Source organism: Columba livia, chromosome 1, assembly GCF_036013475.1.
Source record: "Columba livia isolate bColLiv1 breed racing homer chromosome 1, bColLiv1.pat.W.v2, whole genome shotgun sequence".
Taxonomy (NCBI): Eukaryota; Metazoa; Chordata; class Aves; order Columbiformes; family Columbidae; genus Columba; species Columba livia.
In genome coordinates, this window is record NC_088602.1 from 97,961,583 (window position 1) to 97,980,140 (window position 18,558).

Sequence of the window (18,558 nt, forward strand, 5' to 3'; positions counted from 1 at the left end):
ATACTACTTTAAAAGTCCTTCCAACTAGAAAGGTGCAGATTCAGGACACTTTGTCTTTACTATCTACCATATAAATTCAGGAAGTTTGGGCAATTTTCTGTCACTAGGTATTTCTCACTTTCCTAGTGACCTTTCTCTAAATACTTCGTACATAGCTACCACCACCACTACTTCTGAAATGTAGCCACTGGTAGGACTTCACTTCTCATGAAAAAAGCAGGGAGATACTGGTTCCAAGTTGAGTACCCGAAGGAAACCTTAAAAATCAAATCCTCTGTTGAATATAATAAATAAATAAAGTTCAGAAAACATGCAACTATTTCTTCTCCTCGTTTACGGGATCCCTTTGTTGTTATGCTCCTCCAGGACAGTTCTCAGATCCACAGTTCAGTAGCAAGTGTTGCTACTTCTAATTCCCTCATCCTTAATTGAACTTTTTACTATTTTTCTTTTAAATGCCCATTTGTATCTCTGCTCTTATCCATCCCCTAATAATGCCTGTTTTTCTGTTAGTCTGTACCTTTCAAAAATTCTTGCAAGAAATGCCATTTCTTTGGGCATTCTCATCCTTTTACGCATTGATCTTTAATTAGCCTGCTACGACAACGTGTAGCCACAAGCAAACCAGGACCGCTTGCAGCTGCGGAGCTCAAGGGTCCCAAGACTGAGGTTCTGTGGAAAGCGAGTCAGTCCCCTCCCTTCAGCTCAGGGCTCCACCTCCCCCGCCCTGCCCCATTGCTAACACTTGGAAATGCCCAGACATCACAGATGTTTCGCTTGCATCCCGTGCTTTGTAACTTAAGAAGCAGAAGTGCTTCGTAATAACTACAATTGATAAAATATTAACTTGTGCTTTTTTAATAAAAGGAAACAAAAGCATTCTAAAATCATAGCAGCTTATAGATCAAAACTGTCCATCGGTTAGGAGCATAGTGTAATTAAGAAGTAGGCAAACTGCAAAGTATTGAAGCCCTGCAGCAATTCAAACCCACGACAAAACCTTCAGGCAGAGTGAGCAATACGGCCTGCTGCTCTAATGATTTGGTCTCCTTGTTAACTGGTGAAATACAAATTTTTGTCCTCGGTAATGGCATATCCTCTTCTACAAAGGGGAGGGAAGGTGCCAAGCCCTTCTGGTAGCGCCCAGTAGCTCTTTCCCTAGTTAGCAATGTTCTTGTACAGCACTGAGAAACAAGGACTTTTTGTTTACCATTAGTTGAGGTAAGTTATCTTGTTTTTATTTGGGTTTAAGACTACTGTAAAGGAGTAGCTTTTCAGTTGCAGCATGGTTTGTCGAGATTACAATGTTTATGACTGCATAAAATACACAAGTAAAAAATGACTATTTGTAGAGTTTGTTATCAAGAGCTGAGACTTACATCTTTACAGAACTGCAAATACTGGCTTCCTAACTGCTAGTTGATAATTTTGCTGGCAAGAGCATTTGTTATACGTTTCTTTAATCACTATACCCTTTTGTCCGACTCTCGTAGGAATTAGCAAGAAAATAATTTATAACTATGGTTAAACTGTCTTAACAGCATTAGACAAGCTGTACTGATTCTTCATTAAAACACCCTTCATTTGAAGCTACAAATGTAAAAGGCGATTCTTTTTGTGCAAAAGAAACTATTAGCATGCTCTGTGCCTTTAACACGTCACATTGATTACAGAAAATTTAACAATGCAAACACTACCATACCCCCACTAATGAGAAATTATGAGAAACTGATGCAGAGCCTTCTGCATCAGTCAACTTTGATCGATAAGAGAGCTATCAATTTTGAAATTTAGATTTAATGCATTTTCAAGAAGCTAATGAGAAAGGAGCAACTTAAAATAAATACCATCATTAAAACTGCAAACTGTTACAATGATATATCAGAAACTTGTCCTAAATAAACCTAGTGCTTCAAAAATTTACCAGTGAATTCGTATTACAAAATATGTGAAAATACAACAGAATACCACAAAACAACGTCCGTTTTTGGGGTCAACAGTGACGCCAAGATGACTCAGTCTGAACTTTTGAAATTGTCAATAGAACATACTGTATTACTGAAGTTGCAATTTGGTTGAATCCTAGAGAATATCCCCACCTGAACTCAAATCCACCTTTTTCATTTCTCCTCTCCAACTAGTGCCAAACTTCCTGTCAAAGCTGGTATTTTCTTGCAGAGCTTTAAAGTTTAGCCATTACTTATTTTCTACTACTACATTTTGGCAGCAACTATTTATTGGTCTGTTATTGCAAAAAGTGCAATTTAACAATAAACCAGTCTGAAGGTCATTTTATGTCTTGAGGATACATACCATATATTTCTTTAAAAATAATCATACTTTTGTAAGCAATACTTTACAGTAGACACCTCAAATCTACCATAGATGTAAAACTTAAAACGAGAAAAATTTAGTCTCTAAATCTTTATACACATATTTATATTCGAGTTCCTATATATATTATATATATACACAAGCACAAGAGTATATATAAAATATATATAATCAGATTCAAAAAAACAAAAAACTGGGCACTGTACATAAAATCTTTTTAAAACTCAAACAATAGAAAAACTTTAAACATTAAACAATTTTAATAAAAGTTTCTGTACAATGCTAAGCAGTTTTATTTACATATAGAAAATGTAATAGGAGTAGTGTTTGAAATTACAGAACTCCTTAAAATTTCAATGGCAGGTAATCTGGAAAAAATAACAGCATTCCATTCACAAATATTTTCAAGCAATAAATATGTATTTATAAATAGTGTAAATTTACATCAAGATTAGAAACAAAAATCACAAATCTGAAGTTTATTCCTTAGTCTATGTGCAACCCATTTATCTTTGTGACTTGGCTGTTAATTGTTTTAAATTTTATTTAGGAACCAAAAGTGTAACCGTCATGGTTTCAAAACAAGACAGAAAAACGTAAAAGCAGTAAAAAAATTTATATCACCTAACTCTTCACATTAAAAAAAAAAAGTTGCCCAAAGAAAGACTTAAAATTTCTAACTACCTTACAAAGAAATGACCAGCTAAGCTAGTTCTTTTTCCAAGGGAAATTCTGAGGGGGAAAAATGGATGAAACCAACTCATCAGCCCAGAAACAGAGAAATACAAAAGAGGTGGTCTTCAAGTCAGTAGTCTGTATAATGTTGCCAGTTTTGTCAGATATATACAAAACATGGAATTATTTTTTTGAAGTACAGCTGGATGAGCTTTATTTGTTTTGAGTTCTGGAGTAGGAGGCAGTGCTCTCTCCTGTCCAGTTGGTTGACACTCCGCACTTGGAAGGTTGCATAGACACAGCTTTCAGCCAGCAGCCTTACGGGATAGCTACAAAAATCAGTGGTGCAGAACTGGGTCACTTCCTGAATATCAGAAAAGTTTTCATTTAATGTCCATGAAAAAATGTCAAGATGAGGAGGATGGCAATGGAGGAGCCTGAAAAAGAAAACATTAAATTACCTTTTCTACAAGGGTGTAAACTCAGTCGTTTAACCAAGACCTGCACAAACTGTAACCATGAGCGCGTGAAGTCACACGCACTACTGTTTTAACACTTTAGGACTCTCTCAAGTGGACACTGGCATTTTTTTCCCAACTTGTGTTGGAAAATACAACGCTTATTTTGTGACTACTCTGCATTACGATTCTGCCTATACTGCAGACTGGACTATGCTGTGGGGATGCCTGTGTTACTACAATGTGAGCTGCCAAACAAGTCCCATTGTGGCCAGCAAAGAGCTCCATGTGGGCTCAGCATAGGTGTATCTTAATATACTCCAAAACAGGGATTCTCAACCTGTTTACCAGTGCGGGGGGGATTGTCCATTTGTGGCTCTCCAAATGCCTTGCCAGCTTCTTTTCTCTTCCCCTCTATCCAAACTATATCATATAAGGCTGATGGTAGGATATCTGTGGAAAGCACCTCAGGTTCTCTGACATGGGGACAAAGTTCACGTGGGTTTTGGGGTTTTTTTTTGTGCCTCAAGAGTGAAGTAAGCTAGGTGTCTTGTTCCTGCCTGCTTTCAGGAGACAAGGCCTAGAAGATACCCAACTATTTCCCAACGCTGCACTTTGTAACATTACCATCAAAATACCCGATCTCTGACTGCATTTCCGTATCTTCTTTTCCTGCTCATCAGTCCTGCCCTGATGTGGAACCCCTCCAAGAAGCTGCTCAGAGTCTTTAAAGACACTTTAAATCATACCATAGTACGCACCTATGAAACACTAACACTAGCTGATCCCCATGTTTACTCCCGATACTTTACCCCAAACTCAAGAGTCTCTCTGTTGGGCCTGTTACACATCTTTGCCATCTGAGATTATCTTTGTCCTGTGACTTGCAACAAAGCTCAACTTTTCTCTCAGATCTGAGAAATGTTATTTTAGGCTATGACTCTTCTCAATCAAGACTGTATCCCCTTTAAAAGAACTGAATGTGTGTACCGATTTCACAAGAGAACAATTATTAATGCCCTTTAGGGCTGCAGGTATGGGCTTTGGTGGGGGAGGGAGCTACTCACAGGTTGAGAATCCTTGTTCTAGGGACATCATCACTGTTACCTATATAAAGTTATAAACACAGACAACAAAATACCCCTCCCTCCCTCCTTCCATACAGAAACTTTCTTGCCCATTTCCACTCAACTGGATGACATATCTGAGAACAAGTGTTTATTTATATGCTTTTCTGTAACAGATCATCACTTCGAAATTGCAGTATTTCACAAACTATAATGACAATGGGCTCCTAGAAGTATGAATTGAAGTTCAACCACCTCAGGCTCTGTAGAACCAATGAAGAGAATTAAATTCAGAGGACATGGTCCTGCATTCTTGACAGCTTCTACTGCTGAACCTTGAGGCCTTTGCTCAAAAGGTCATGACTTATGCTAGCATTACATGAACTAGTTGTCTAAACATACAGTTTCTGCAGCACCTGGAAATGAATCAAAAGGCACAGCCATTTCTGGGCTGTTACGTTTAATTCAACATGAAATTCTCATAACACTTTGTCCAAAGTTTTGTCTTCGACAGAAAGGCAAGGCTTATAAATAAATCCAGCATCGCTTTCATTGTGATTACAAACAAGCCATCTTTGCCTGAAACAATGAAACCTGGGTGAAATGTTAGGACAGTTGTGCTGACACAGTTCAAAGCAGGAGGCTGCCATATATAGCACAAAGCTATAATGGCAAAGAGGCTGTTTGCTTTAAATTGAAATGCAAAGGAGGCCCCAAGCCAAAAGACAGAACTGTTTGAGAGCATCCACTTGCTAAGCAGAAGGACAGTGCTGATTTGGGAGGGGATGGGTGGGGAAGGGGAAGGAAGGGGTCTGAGTGCGTAGGATGCTCTGCTGCTATACTGACTTCATACCACAACCAATGTATTAGAGATGCTCTTGAACCTGGTGCTAGTTTCTCCAAGCTTCACTGTCCTGATTCTTCCCATCTCCATCTGATCCAGTTATGGTCTTCAGGTGATCTCTATTGGATTTTTAAAGCCACAACTTTATGAATTGTAACATCATACTTTTCCTGAAAACTCAGTGGTTACGTTCTGCAGTAAGTTACTCTACTATTTCACATAATTCTGACTCTTCAGCATGTTGTTCTGTAACTATCACACACAACCCATAACTCCATTTGAATCAGAGTCCATGGTACTCATACAATGGAGTACCAAGACAGTCTACAACTGCTTTACAAATAATGTATTTATGCACCCACTTATTAATATGACTTACTAATGTAAATTGATCATAGACTTGCATCAAGTCCTCCATTTTGTACTGTTCTAGCACCACAAAATTTTCCAGGTTCGTGCTTATCTTTCTTGCACAGTCTTGGCAATGCACAACATAGGTCTTTCGAGAATTGCTCTCACTAGTGACAAAAAGCAGATCAAAGACTTCCACCTATTAGATAGGAAACAGAAAGTCAACTGTTAGGATTTCATTTTTTAAAAAGTTAAACCATAAAAACTGTGTTTTCATTAAAATTTCCACCTTTACCCTGTGCATGCAAAGAGAAAAATTAGATCTATTCAGGGAAAAATCTATCCTCCCAAGGCTCAGGCAGAGAACTGAAATATTGTAAAACCACTAATACTACACTTAGGACGTCTGCATGAACAGCGCTCTGGGAAAGCTTATGGTCAATATTGATAAAGCAGGATTTATGCTCTGAAGAGAGGTTACTCAGCAATGTGGGAATTTATAACAATTATACTCAATTTTCCTTTTTAAAATTTGTCTGAAAAAAGAAGTTTGTGATTTATTTCCTTACTACTCAATCACATGCCCATGCTGCCCAAGAGGCTCAGTCAGAAGTAAACTGAAACTGATTTTCAGGGTGCAGGAAAATTTTATTTTCTAGTAAGCTTAATGAAAACTATTATAAATGCTTTAAAGGACCTATTAACAGAAAGTAGAATCAAAAATTTCAGCAAAAAGGTATGTCCTGTGAAGAAAATGGACTTAAATTCTCTCTCTTTTGGGGCTGTTGTTGACTTCTTAAATGAAGACAGATACACCTTCAAAATGAAGCTCAGCAGATCAAATTATATGCAGGAAGGGATAACAACTTTTTATAATAACTGAGAATTGAAAATCGACCTAGTGAATAACAACACTGGAGAAGTAGTGTTGGAGAGACTGCAGCAAGATACAGCCTACATCTAGAAAAACAGCTTGTTAAGCTCTTTGAAGACAGTACTGCATCTTCACATACATGTGCTTCTTATAATGCACCGCAGATGCTGCAACATGAAAGCAAAATTAAAATAGCAACAACAACAAAGGTTAGGAAAACATTAAAATAAATATTATAGTAGTACACAAGCCCAACACATATTTTTACTGACCTCACAAATGCTACAGTAATGAGCTGGCTCGTCCTTTGCTCGCCCGTGCCAGACAATCTCTTTTCCTGCAGCAATTAGAGCTTCCCTCAGTGTCTGACACTGTTTGAGAGTTCTTAACAGGCAGTACCTGCAACCAAAACCAGTTGCATTTTCAGTTCAATGTTCAACTTTATAGCGAGATTCAAGCAGGCTTTAGTTTCTTCCAAGACGCTGTACGTGGAGTTTCCTCTTCCTCTGGGATTTCAGGAACAGCTGGCTAATAGGAATCACCAGACCCATGACTTACGTAGAAGTTTGACCACATACTTAAGGACCTCTGTCTAGATTTATTCTATTTCAGTACTGCCTCTTGCCCTGCAAACACGCCGGATCTTCCATTTTTTACTGGAATGCATCAATGCTCTTTTAAGCGCCATAAAACAATGTGTTTTCAAAAGCAATTAATGTATTTTATTTTGAACTCTGAATTTATGAGCAAAAAGTTAGTTTGAACTGCCAGGTTCAAAATAACTGTTTACAATGTGTTTACATTTTACATCCTGTCCAAAGACCTGTTTTAACTGACATCTTCCTCTGTTACTTCCTCAACACCACTGAACTTCCAGTTATCCAAAGTCAGGAAAGCCAAGTTTTGACATAAATTACTATGCACACAGTGGAAATGAAATCTATCAAGTGTCTTCTTCAGTGTAAAAGTAAAAATTATAGACAGGTAAGTATTAGAAAAGTCCCTTCACAGGAAAAGATGGAAAAAAAATATACTGATTTTATGAAGAAAAGAACCGCTTAAGTGTCAAATTGAAAATCAACAATTCCTTGCCATAATTCTGTAAAGGATAAAACAAAACGGTTTTACCTTCACCATTTTATACAGTTCTCTTTCTCTTCTGTACTAGAAAAATCTAACTTGTTTTCTAGCATTGTATGAGCTACATGCATCGTCTAAAAAAAGCTGGCAAAGTACGTTGCCAGATTCTAAACTACAATGTTATTTAGAATAACTTTTAGCTCTCAGCTATCCTATTCATTTGAGCTGCAGCCTTTGCAGCCTTTAATTTTCTCTTCCACAGGGTGGTTAAGTTACATGCTCATTAGATGCAGAAGGAGGACTGAAAAAATGTAAGGGAAAAAATAAATGTTGGACAGAAAATGAAGTGCTCAAGAGTTCCATCAAAATTTTAAAGCCTTAAACATGTAATACATGTGGGGTATTTTTTGGTGTGTGGTTGGTTTGTGTTTGGTTTTTTTTTTTTAATGTTTTTTTCATGTGTTTCCAAGTAGTTAATAGACTCTTAGGCTTACTTTAGATACTTTCCTCTTGATGTTTTAAACTCAGACTGTTCATCTTCACTAAAAAACAGTTTATGGCTTCATTAATACCCTCACTGTAAGAATAGCACAAAACTGAAAGTGTGTTTCTATGTTTAACATCGTCTTTTCATACACTGCATTTCAAGAAAATTAAACAGCTTGTTTAGTTGTAACTCCTTTGACACTTTCAAAGTTTGATGCTAATGGGACTTATGCAATAGATCATGTATTAATTCACCTGAATTTCAAGCTAACGTAGACATGTTTCTGATAAGTTCAGTAACTTGGGTATAGCATTCTTTTATGCAATACAGCATAAAAAGCTACTTTTCTCTTCTGGTGTTACCTGGAAAAATCTTTGAGGATGCCAAAGAGCAACTGGAAGCGCACCTGCATGTTTACCACCATTGTTCTCCACTCTTGACTTACAGTTTTCAAAGTGTTATTTTGAAATAATTTTCTAGTGTTAACAGTTGTGGAGAAAGAATTGCCCAAAATGTAACTCACATGTAACATTGCTGAAAAGTTTGCCAAATTTGCAACCACAACTGAAAACAACAGCTGAAAGGTGTTTGGATAAAATTCAGATCCTGGTAGTGGCACTTGAAAATGTAAATGCTAACTATTTTATGCCGTCAAAGACTGGGAGAAAGCATACGAAGTATCACTTTGAAAATGCACCGCAACTTCCTAAAGTATGGGAAGCCTAAAGAAAGCCAAAAAAGGTGTCTAGCAGAGTCACAATGTATAAGTTAAACAGTGTCAGCTTTTAATATCGTAGGCCTGCTTTTATTCTTGTACAGTGAGAATTCAGTTAAAAGAACATCTGGACCACCTCTCTCTCTCAAATCCTTGACAGGTATGGCATGGAGTATGAGTACATGACGTCAAGTCAAATTACAATATTTAACAGAAGATTTTAAAATGGACATAGTCTTGATTTATTCTAGAAAGGCAGTGTTTGAATATTTAGATATTCAGTAAAACCTTCTGAAGTACGGAGACCATTCCAATGGCAATGCAAAACCGACCTCTTTGTATCTTTCAGTAATATATCTTCCCCACTGATACCAAAACGTATTCTATTTGGCTTCATGGTTTTGTGCAAAATCATTTCTCCCATGTCACATTCTTCGACAGTTCTGAAACTATTTTTGTAAAAGAACTTAGTATTTCAGTTACTTTGGAATTAATTTTTAAGCCTTTATTACTATATTCCCATTACCTCGAAAATTCTTCTCTTCTTCAGATGCATTTGTAAAAGTCCTTGTAGCTTCCATCTAAGAGGTTTGAGGTTAATTTTTCTTATCTCGATGGCTACGCTACCTCAGTCAATTTTTAAATCATTCTCCCTTTGTTCCTGCTCATGATTCTACTGTTAATATAAACTCTTTAAAAAACATTTTACAAGAAGGTTTCAGTTTTTACTCTGTGCCTTATCTAGCAAGACAGCACTGAGTTGCACATAGGCTAAAAATATAAGGAAGCTTCAGATTTCTTTCAAAAGTAAAGTTTCCGTCTATTATTTTTTTCCATACTGCTATTTTATTTCTTGGCATAATTAATCTGGTTCCCAATATTTATATGTATTCTTAAACTTTAGTTCATTGCCTCTAGAGCGGTTACTCTCACGTAACTCAGTAAAACATATTTGTGTTTGTCTTTCAAATTGGAACTGGTTTTTATTGTTTTCTAAGAGCTACTCTTTTCTACTATTCTGATATTTAAGAAGCCCCAGACAGAGAAATCAAACTACCTGAACATTTCAGGGATCTTCCATGTGCAATTTTAGATACAAACTTGCATTTTGGCAAAATGATGACAGCTGCATACATTTTATTTTCCTGATGACAAACAAAGAGTCAGCTAGTCAAGTTGAAAATCAACCAGCTGTGTCAGAAATCACTATTTCTGAAGTGTTTGCATACATGTGCATACACGCGCATATATATAAACACAGAAATGTCTGCATTTTCTACATAATAAAATCCAGGAGCAGTGGACAACCACTGCTTGCCAGGTGGTGCTATTTTCCTGCAGACAAGGAGTCCATAGCAAAATTATGCAACTGCTTTCCTATCTAAAGGAGATTCATGAAGGCTTCTGCATTTCCAGTGTGCAAGATCAGATCCTAGACTGTTTATTCTGGTGACACCTGTTTCTAGCATTACCTTACGACAGAAGTGACCACAAGGAAGAGTTAATTCAGGTTACTGCTACTAGCTGTTACAAACCAGAGCTCATCTGTGCACACAGCACAGAACTTGGGATGTGGCTGACAACTAACTTGGATGTAGGGCTTAATCCAAGAAAACTGGAAGTGGTTTCAGCAGACTGGAAAAAGCAAACGCATGCAAGACCCAAGTTTCTATCTGCTCCTCAGCATCTCTCTTTATTTGTAATGTACACCTAAAATTTAGGTCTCTTATAAGAAGAAACTCAGCTGCAGTCAGCCAGCAAGACAATAGGAAACACCCATTTCATCCTATGTGTTTTTTCACAACAGTTTAAGAGATTCTCTTGTAGAAGGATGCTATGCTCAGTCATGTTTTTCTCCCTTTAGGCCTAAAGCATGGCAAAACCCCTCAAAATTGTGTAAACACAAAATACAGGTGCCAAAATATTGAAATAATATATTGCCAAAAACTTTCCAGAACTGTTTCAAGCTTGTGAAATAAGGTGGGGGGTTGTTTTGTTTTTTTCCTCTCTCCCACACCCTGCTTCTTTTTCTCTATTTCTCATTTCTAACTATTCAGTTTCTCCTCTCCCTTTTTATGACAGCTAACATCCTACGAACACTAATAGTTTAATATTAAATTCATACTGTAAAATTATGTCTCATTCAGATGTCATCAACAAATCCTACTAGAAGGGAAAAAATATTTTTCTTTGCCCTTTTCTTGCAAGTTAACTTACTAATTTTTTAAAGGTCCATTTCAAGGCACATTATAGAAGGATTTACCACTTGTGGATCCAGTGCACTGACAAGATTAACAAGTGCTCAAGCTACAACTTCTTTGGTGGGTTTAAGGAAAACAAAGAGTGCTGCTACCTGAGTACTGTCATGGATGAGTAAAGTGCTTTGGAATTCATTTCCCCACCTCCTCTAGGACAAACCAACGAAACATGCTGAATGTCCATTCAACCTAGGCATAATGATGCTGCAATACAATTTATATTTGTTTGAAGTTGTAATCTTCAAACAAAATCAATAAAAGGTGCTCTGAGCCTGCAACATTCCTGCATTTTGGCATATGCATATGAGAAATATCACTAAAGTCAATTACATTTTACACATCAATTCATTTGTTGTTCAGAAGAAAGAGCAAAGGGAAGGAGGTTTTCACATTCCTACTGGCCTTTATTTAAAACATTTATACTGGATCTCCAAATGACAGTGCGTGAGCATTAACTAGAGGTTCTAGAAATGTAAAATTAACTTTGCTGTAAAAATGACTGAACATCTCAATTCTAATATTTGGGTTGATGACCTAATTTTGTTATTTCTTATGGTATGTACTCCAAACAGTTTTTGTCATCGAAGTCAAGTACTTCTGTAAACTGCTCTATTAAGTCTATGGCATATTTAACAAAAAGGTTAATCAGATCATTCTAAAGCTATAACACAATAGCATCAAACACAATGTAATGAAATTGATGATATCTATTAACAAAATGCTGAAAAACAGAATAGAAAATAATTTTGGCTTGATTCTCAGGGACGGAAAAACTTTACAAAGGCTTACTTATAAATCAGGTATTGTTTTATGCTTGAAGAAGAAATAGGTACAGTGAATGTTCAAATAAGTAAAACTTACTTTATCATTTCAAAAAGCTTTGGATCTGAGACTTTGATATTTCGGGCCATATTCCACGAAAGATGAACCATGGGCACTATGGACTTTACGCTCTGCAGTTTATTCCACTCGTACCGTTCCACTGCCAATTTATATTGACAGGCTATAAAAAAGCAAAATTACAGAAGCAATCGGTTAAGTTTAGAAATAAAAATCAACAGGAGCCAAAATAATTTCATTATAATCAAAATGTATACCTTTTAGGGCTACATTAAACTTCATTTGCAATGATCCACTCACTGCAACTACATTTGAATTCTATAAAATTTCTTTTTAAAAATGTATTTATGATGCTAGAGGAACACACAATACCAGAGCAGCAATGACTACCTGTGAAAACAAGTTACTGACAAGTGTTTGATTTCTAAGGTGAACTGAGCGCAATATTTCAAAAAGTGTTACCTAAACATTTTTGAAATATTTCAGATGAAAAAAAAATATATCTAAATTGGAAATGTCTTTATCTCACTCTATTCACTCTTCATTGTAATTTTACAACGCTATGGTGTATATCTTGTCTTCAAAAGAAGACTGCACCTTTAGAGATTTGTTGCAGTGAGCCAGACTTTTTCATTAAGCAGCCTATTCATCCTGCCCTTTTTAAAAAAATGTTTTACAAAATTTACTGCAACTGAATATGTGAGCTCTGTATCAGTCAATCATACGGTCCTGGAGATATACAATTTATTGCACCATTATGAAATAAAGACACACCTTAAACTATTCAAGAAAATGGGAGGTTTTTGGAAGTATATTCTCTTCCAATGCTTGACAGAATCATTTTAGCTGTGAAATTTCCTTCCATTCTTACACCTAAAAACGTTCCAAGACCATGCTTCGAAACGGAAGCTTCTAGAGCAGTAGGTCTGAAAAAGCTTACTATGAACAAGATTTTACAACTGTTCACATTTGCTGATGCTTTGACCAAAGAGCAATTAAGCATCCATTGTCCTGAAAAAGCTAGATTGGCCAAGTCCTTAACTCATACGCCAGCTATAGCTTGGTCTGCCAGGTAAAACAAATTTTGGGAGAAAAAAATTAAGAAATGGCCTATGAGACAGAGCGTATAGATTCATCTAAATATTTTATTCTGCTAGTATTTGCTACACAATTGTCACTTTTACAGGTCCATTAAATGAACAAAGGCAAAGACTCCATTCTTGCTGCTTTCTCTTCCTCTTACCAATGGAATTAATTTAAAGCTTCAACACGTTTTAAAATATAGTACATCTATTTTTTTTTAATCTAGTAAAGCATGGTAAATTAGTAAGAAATGGCAAGTTCTGAGGCAAATGTAGTATAACATTACCTAATTATGTAGTTCAGCACAGGCAGTACTCAACCTTACCTGTAAGAGGGCCAACATTCCACGCAATGTTGTTGCACCAACCAATAGCCTGAACCCAATGAACAGTTCCAGCATTTATCCACACTAAATCCCCTGGTCTTTGAATAAACCTGTAAACTGGGACGTTAGCTTCATACAAATCTTCCAAGTTCGGCCACCAAGATCCCATTAGGAAATTCATATTATTCCTGAAACAACAGGAAAAATAAAGACTTCAGCAATTATCAGCAGACATATTAGTGGTTGATACTTCCACAATAAATGCTTTCTGCATCTCATCAGTGACCCAGGAGGACTAATCAAAAGAAAAGTTTCATCTATAAACTTCCTAATCCTAAAACCACATTTCACATCCTACAACACATTAAAACACCTAACCATCTAGCCGCCCACACGAAGTCAGTTTATGGCTTCCAGTTTTGTTCAATTTTCCTTTTAGTTTCCCAGTACCTTATTAACAGGCATAGAAATCCTTGGTCAGATCTAGCATGACACTGGTGTCAAATACTGCTTTTTCAACTGGTGACTGGTTTTATCTACAGACCACACCAGATCTTAAGAATGTTTTCTGTTTTGAGCAAAGCCAACCAGGTACTCGCACTGTCAGTGTATACACATGAAGCTTGTCCACATAACAAGCTACTTGGCACCATCTCAATTGTGATCCACACATCTATGCTTTATTCAGGCAAGAAATGTTGACCCTCCCGAGAAGCATGAAAAAAAGACCTCCACATGGATTTCCTAAGTACGAACTCTTCCACTATGCTTATGCAAAATACTTACTTCTCTCCCAATTTTATACTGGTTTTATACTGCATGAGAGCATTTGCAATTCACAGTTTGCAAAGATAATTCAGTGCCTCTGTGAGGTACTCTACAACTTTTATGAGGTTACCAAGATCTTAGCTTCTCAGTCACCCTCAAGAGGGCTGTGTCACAGGGGTAAAAGGCACGTCATCATTGGAAATATCAAAATTGCATCAGTGGAACTACAATTTTAATGGATGAAGTAAGAACAGTTGTCAGTAGATGGGCAGAAAATATGGAGTACAGAGACACTGAGATGCATCTGCAGAGCTCTGGAAAAGTTCTGAAGAGAAGTCAAGAGCTTAGTTCAGTTTTAACTGGGCAAGAAAAAAAATCTCCCATAAAATAAGCTTCAGAAGCTACTGCCTGAAAACTAGCACCATTAGAGGACAAAATTGCTCTTTTGTTGTTGTTGTTGTTTTGTTTGTTTGTTTTTGTTTTGAAGGTGAAGGGGAGTCCTTCTGCATGTGTGTGTGTTTTGTTTGAAAAGCATCCACTCAACACAAGACACAGCACAGAAACCCAAGTCTTTGAGCTGGCTGAGTATTTCTCCAATGGTCAGTGCATCTTAGCTTGTTCCGGCAAGCTACAAACATGTAAATGTATGTAAAGTATGCCACAACACCTCCTGGCATCTGAGTAAACTAAGCGCTCTCTCTAGATGCACCAAGAAGCCATGCCAAAATACCAATGACTCTGTACTTGCTTGTGTATAACATGTACATTAATCATAATACCGATTTTTGAATCATGAACCTAGATGAGCATTTAGTACTACCACTCTCTCACTTCTTGTATTGCCTTTATTCCTGTATTTGAAAAAACACATAATGAACCTGATGTTAATTTTTGAAAGCAAAGCTATCACAGGCAATCCAGGTTTCTGCACGTTGTACAAATGTACTGTTTTGCATTTTGTCTTATTTTACAAGACTCTTCTGACTACATGGAGAACCCATAAAATAACTTCCTCTTAAAATACCCTCAGTAATTTCCCCCCCTAAGTCTGAGAAAGACACAGAGAACTTAATAAAAAACCAGTACGCCCAGCTTACTTTTCACAGAAGTCATTCATGACACCCCAATAGCTTTCAGGGACAACGAACCATTCACAGTCACCTGGACCAATATTTATATTTACTGAGCAAAAGTTGTTATTTTCTTGATGACCTGCAATTTGGAGAAAAATAAACACATTTTACGTAAGGCTGATCTATCAAAACAACAGTACAAAAATGCAAAGTTAGTGAAAAACCTAAATCACAGTTAAAGTATGTACATATTTCTATATGATACTTACATGTTATTTAGGTGCTTTACGGTGTTAAGAAATGTAATTAAGCTACCAATGATATGACAATTCTCCTTTTGTTAGTTTGTGGACAATGAAAAGCTGAAACTACCAGTCTTGTAAATCTGACCAGTACTTCAGCAGTTCCCTTTTTGTAGAAATAAATGCTTCAAGATGCCAAAGCTTAGATTTTGTGTTTTATGACTAGCTCTTGACAGTCTCAGTCAGAAGCAAAACTTCATTACTTCAGGCACTGAATAGACAAGTAGTAACAAAATATGTCCCAAAGGAGCTTTCAAAATCAATGTAGAAATGTCAGTGTTTTATCTTCTTTTGACAGCTGGAAAACTGAGCCATAATACCTAATGGAATTTTCTGAAGTTGTACTTCAGAAAAAACAGACCCTGAAATTTAGTCCAGATCCCTCAAGTCTCAGTCCAGTGCCTTAACACAGCACTATGCATTATGGAGGGTTGACTCCTATCCTCAGAATCTAAAAAGTAAAAGTATACTGATTTCTATGATTGCACAATACCTACTTTGGAAACCTGTAAAAAACTTTCAAGGCATGTATAATACAAATACTGTCAAAGTATATAAACCCATCTACTTTTTCCCTTAAAGAATCCAGTATTGCATGCAATCAGTTAGTATGGTAATTACCTAAATTACCTAGCACTGCAGAAATTTCCACTATAAAGTAATTCAGTACTTCATACATGCAAAGTTCAGTTAAACAAGAAATTAAAAAAATACTCAATATATACAATTTCATCATGTTTAGGCATGCCAAATACATGGAAAATCTGCAGTGTAGTTAAATCAAATACCACAGCAGTAGAACCTGATTTTTTTCATGCAAAGAGATTATACTCACCTGGTGTTCTGCTTCCTGGAACCTTCATGTACAACTGCACTGTGTTCATGCCCAAGATGGTATGACCAACATGGCTTAGAAGATTTCCTGCTGATACCACACGTACAAAAGCAGGAAGTTTTGTCAGTTCATGAAGTTGCAACTTCCACCTGCAGCAAAATAGCAAATTGACAAACTGTGAATCCCTAAAACTCTTAGAAGAGTTTGAGTAATATGAACATTTTCAAAAAATTGTTAGCATAGGAGAAGAGTGAGCAGGCAACCTACTTCTATATACCTTAGCATCTCTTAAGCAGGAAGCTGAGACAATGCAATACTCTTACTTGACAGTTACAGAAATTTAAACGACAATTTCACTTGAGGGTGAGCTAAAAGCCACGGTGACCAGACTCACTCTTGCAGTTAGCCAGTCTGCTGATAAACTGCCAGAAAATTCTGCTTGCAATTTACACCTCAGTGCACATCTTCAACTCGCTAAGCTAGTCAGGAACTGTTAACCATGCTTTCAAGAGCCAAACAATATGATGCTACAACATATATGAAGCTGACTGACTAAACACATTCTAGTGTGTTCACAAAATTCCTGTGACTACAAATGAAGTTAACTACCTGCATACACAACAGAAAAATCCCAGAACTTACGTGTTAAGCTCTGTAATGTCACCCAGGTATCTGTGTTACTCTTTCAAATTTAAAATATTTCCAAATATCATCACAAATTTTACAGGCTAGTTGAGGGGAAAGATAGTTATGTAGCGAAAGCTGACACGACAGATCAGAAGATCTGGGATCCTACAAGAACTATGTGAAGTATCAAAATCCAATTCCCTATGAGTCTCAGGTTAGTTACGCTTACCTTAAAGTCTCTCTCCCAACGGTTTGCTTTAAGTACTAGTTTATTAGCTACGATTTTATATCTACAGGTGGAATTTTTGTTAGAAGAAACTAACATCAATATTTAAAATTTTATAACAATCTCTAATCACATACATATGTACACACATTGATCTTTCAGTGACTATACCACAAAAAAACCTCAGGATCTTAAGTGGGCTTTATTCCCCGGTTTCAAACACCATAACCTTTTCTTCTGCTCTAATGACTGAAGTAGATCAGAAATTTGGTACTGCAGCTTCTGGGACTGACAGCCTACACCTGCTGGATCTTCTATGGAAATATATAGTAACTAGAGATTGAACCAAATAAAAAAAATATTACTGGACAAAAAAAACCCCACTTCCTTCCAAAGAATTTCTAACGCTTTCTGATGTTCTTCTGAGCTAACTTAATCTACTGGCAGAAGAACAGGTAGCCTAAAGAATACTCAATTTATTCCTTTTTCTGAGGTTCTGGGAGTGGTATCATGTTTTAACCAGAGGTCTGGTCTTAAGTACATATTTTGAACCCTATTTTGGGATAAAGAAGCAAGAGCTATAAAAAAGTGGAACCAGAAAGGATGACAGTAGGAACAAAAGGAAACAAAAAACAAGTAACAGAAATCCAGGCAAACAAAGAAGAAAAAACTTGTAATCTTACAATTTTGATGCAAAGACTGAAAACTTGGTATTGTCAGAAGTTGTAAGTAAACAATTTAAAGCCTCAGAATCAAACAAACGGATTGTATTAGAAGGACTAGAAAATACAGTTTCTGATGAATGTTTAAGTTAATTTCTGGAAAAATAAAGATCCTGGAAAGAAAAGGCTGACAATATATTTTAGCTTGAGAAAGACTCGTAACAACAGTCTGTAGACCAAAGGTAACAATTTCAGTGTGGAAATGGAGTGTACAACTGAACTGGGTTTATCAACAGACTGACTGATGTCTGAGAGGAACACATTGGTTTTCCAGAAGGAGTCTCATACTGTAGAATATCACTGTGAACAGGAGAAACTGTAATTAACTTACTTTTTGTCATCTGACAGGTCAATGTTGGTCCCAAACTTGATTGTTTTAAAAGGTCCTCTTCTCCTCCTCCCAGAGCTGAAAGTATAAAATAAAAAAAATAACAGATGAATATGAAAATTGGAATGATGTAGAAAACCACATGAAACTAGAGAACTATCACATTTATCCCACACTTACTTATCAGAAGATGTGGATTCATTATCCGAGTGGTCCTTGTGGTGACTCTTCTTCTCATTTTCCTCCTACAAAATGCAATTGCGGAGCTTGTTTTATATGTATAAAT

The 18,558-nt window shown here is 36.6% G+C and overlaps 1 protein-coding gene across 10 annotated transcripts in view; it reads right to left on the reverse strand.

Moving 5' to 3' along the window:
* Positions 1-2,575: 2,575 nt before the first annotated feature.
* Positions 2,576-18,558, reverse strand: part of KDM6A (lysine demethylase 6A) — a 157,145-nt gene continuing 141,162 nt past the window's right edge. For 4 of the 10 annotated variants that reach the window (XM_065069665.1, XM_065069644.1, XM_065069697.1 and 1 more), the window contains 9 exons: positions 18,453-18,517; positions 18,276-18,350; positions 16,370-16,518; positions 15,257-15,371; positions 13,392-13,579; positions 12,005-12,146; positions 6,876-7,002; positions 5,758-5,928; positions 2,576-3,446 (listed from right to left, as the gene is read on the reverse strand). In XM_065069665.1, coding sequence (XP_064925737.1) covers positions 3,417-3,446; positions 5,758-5,928; positions 6,876-7,002; positions 12,005-12,146; positions 13,392-13,579; positions 15,257-15,371; positions 16,370-16,518; positions 18,276-18,350; positions 18,453-18,517 — 1,062 coding nt within the window. In that variant the 3' untranslated portion in view covers positions 2,576-3,416. Of the gene's footprint in view, positions 5,929-6,875; positions 7,003-12,004; positions 12,147-13,391; positions 13,580-15,256; positions 15,372-16,369; positions 16,519-18,275; positions 18,351-18,452; positions 18,518-18,558 lie in introns of all 10 variants that reach the window. The other 6 variants (XM_065069651.1, XM_065069686.1, XM_065069658.1 and 3 more) reach the window with 3 other exon arrangements.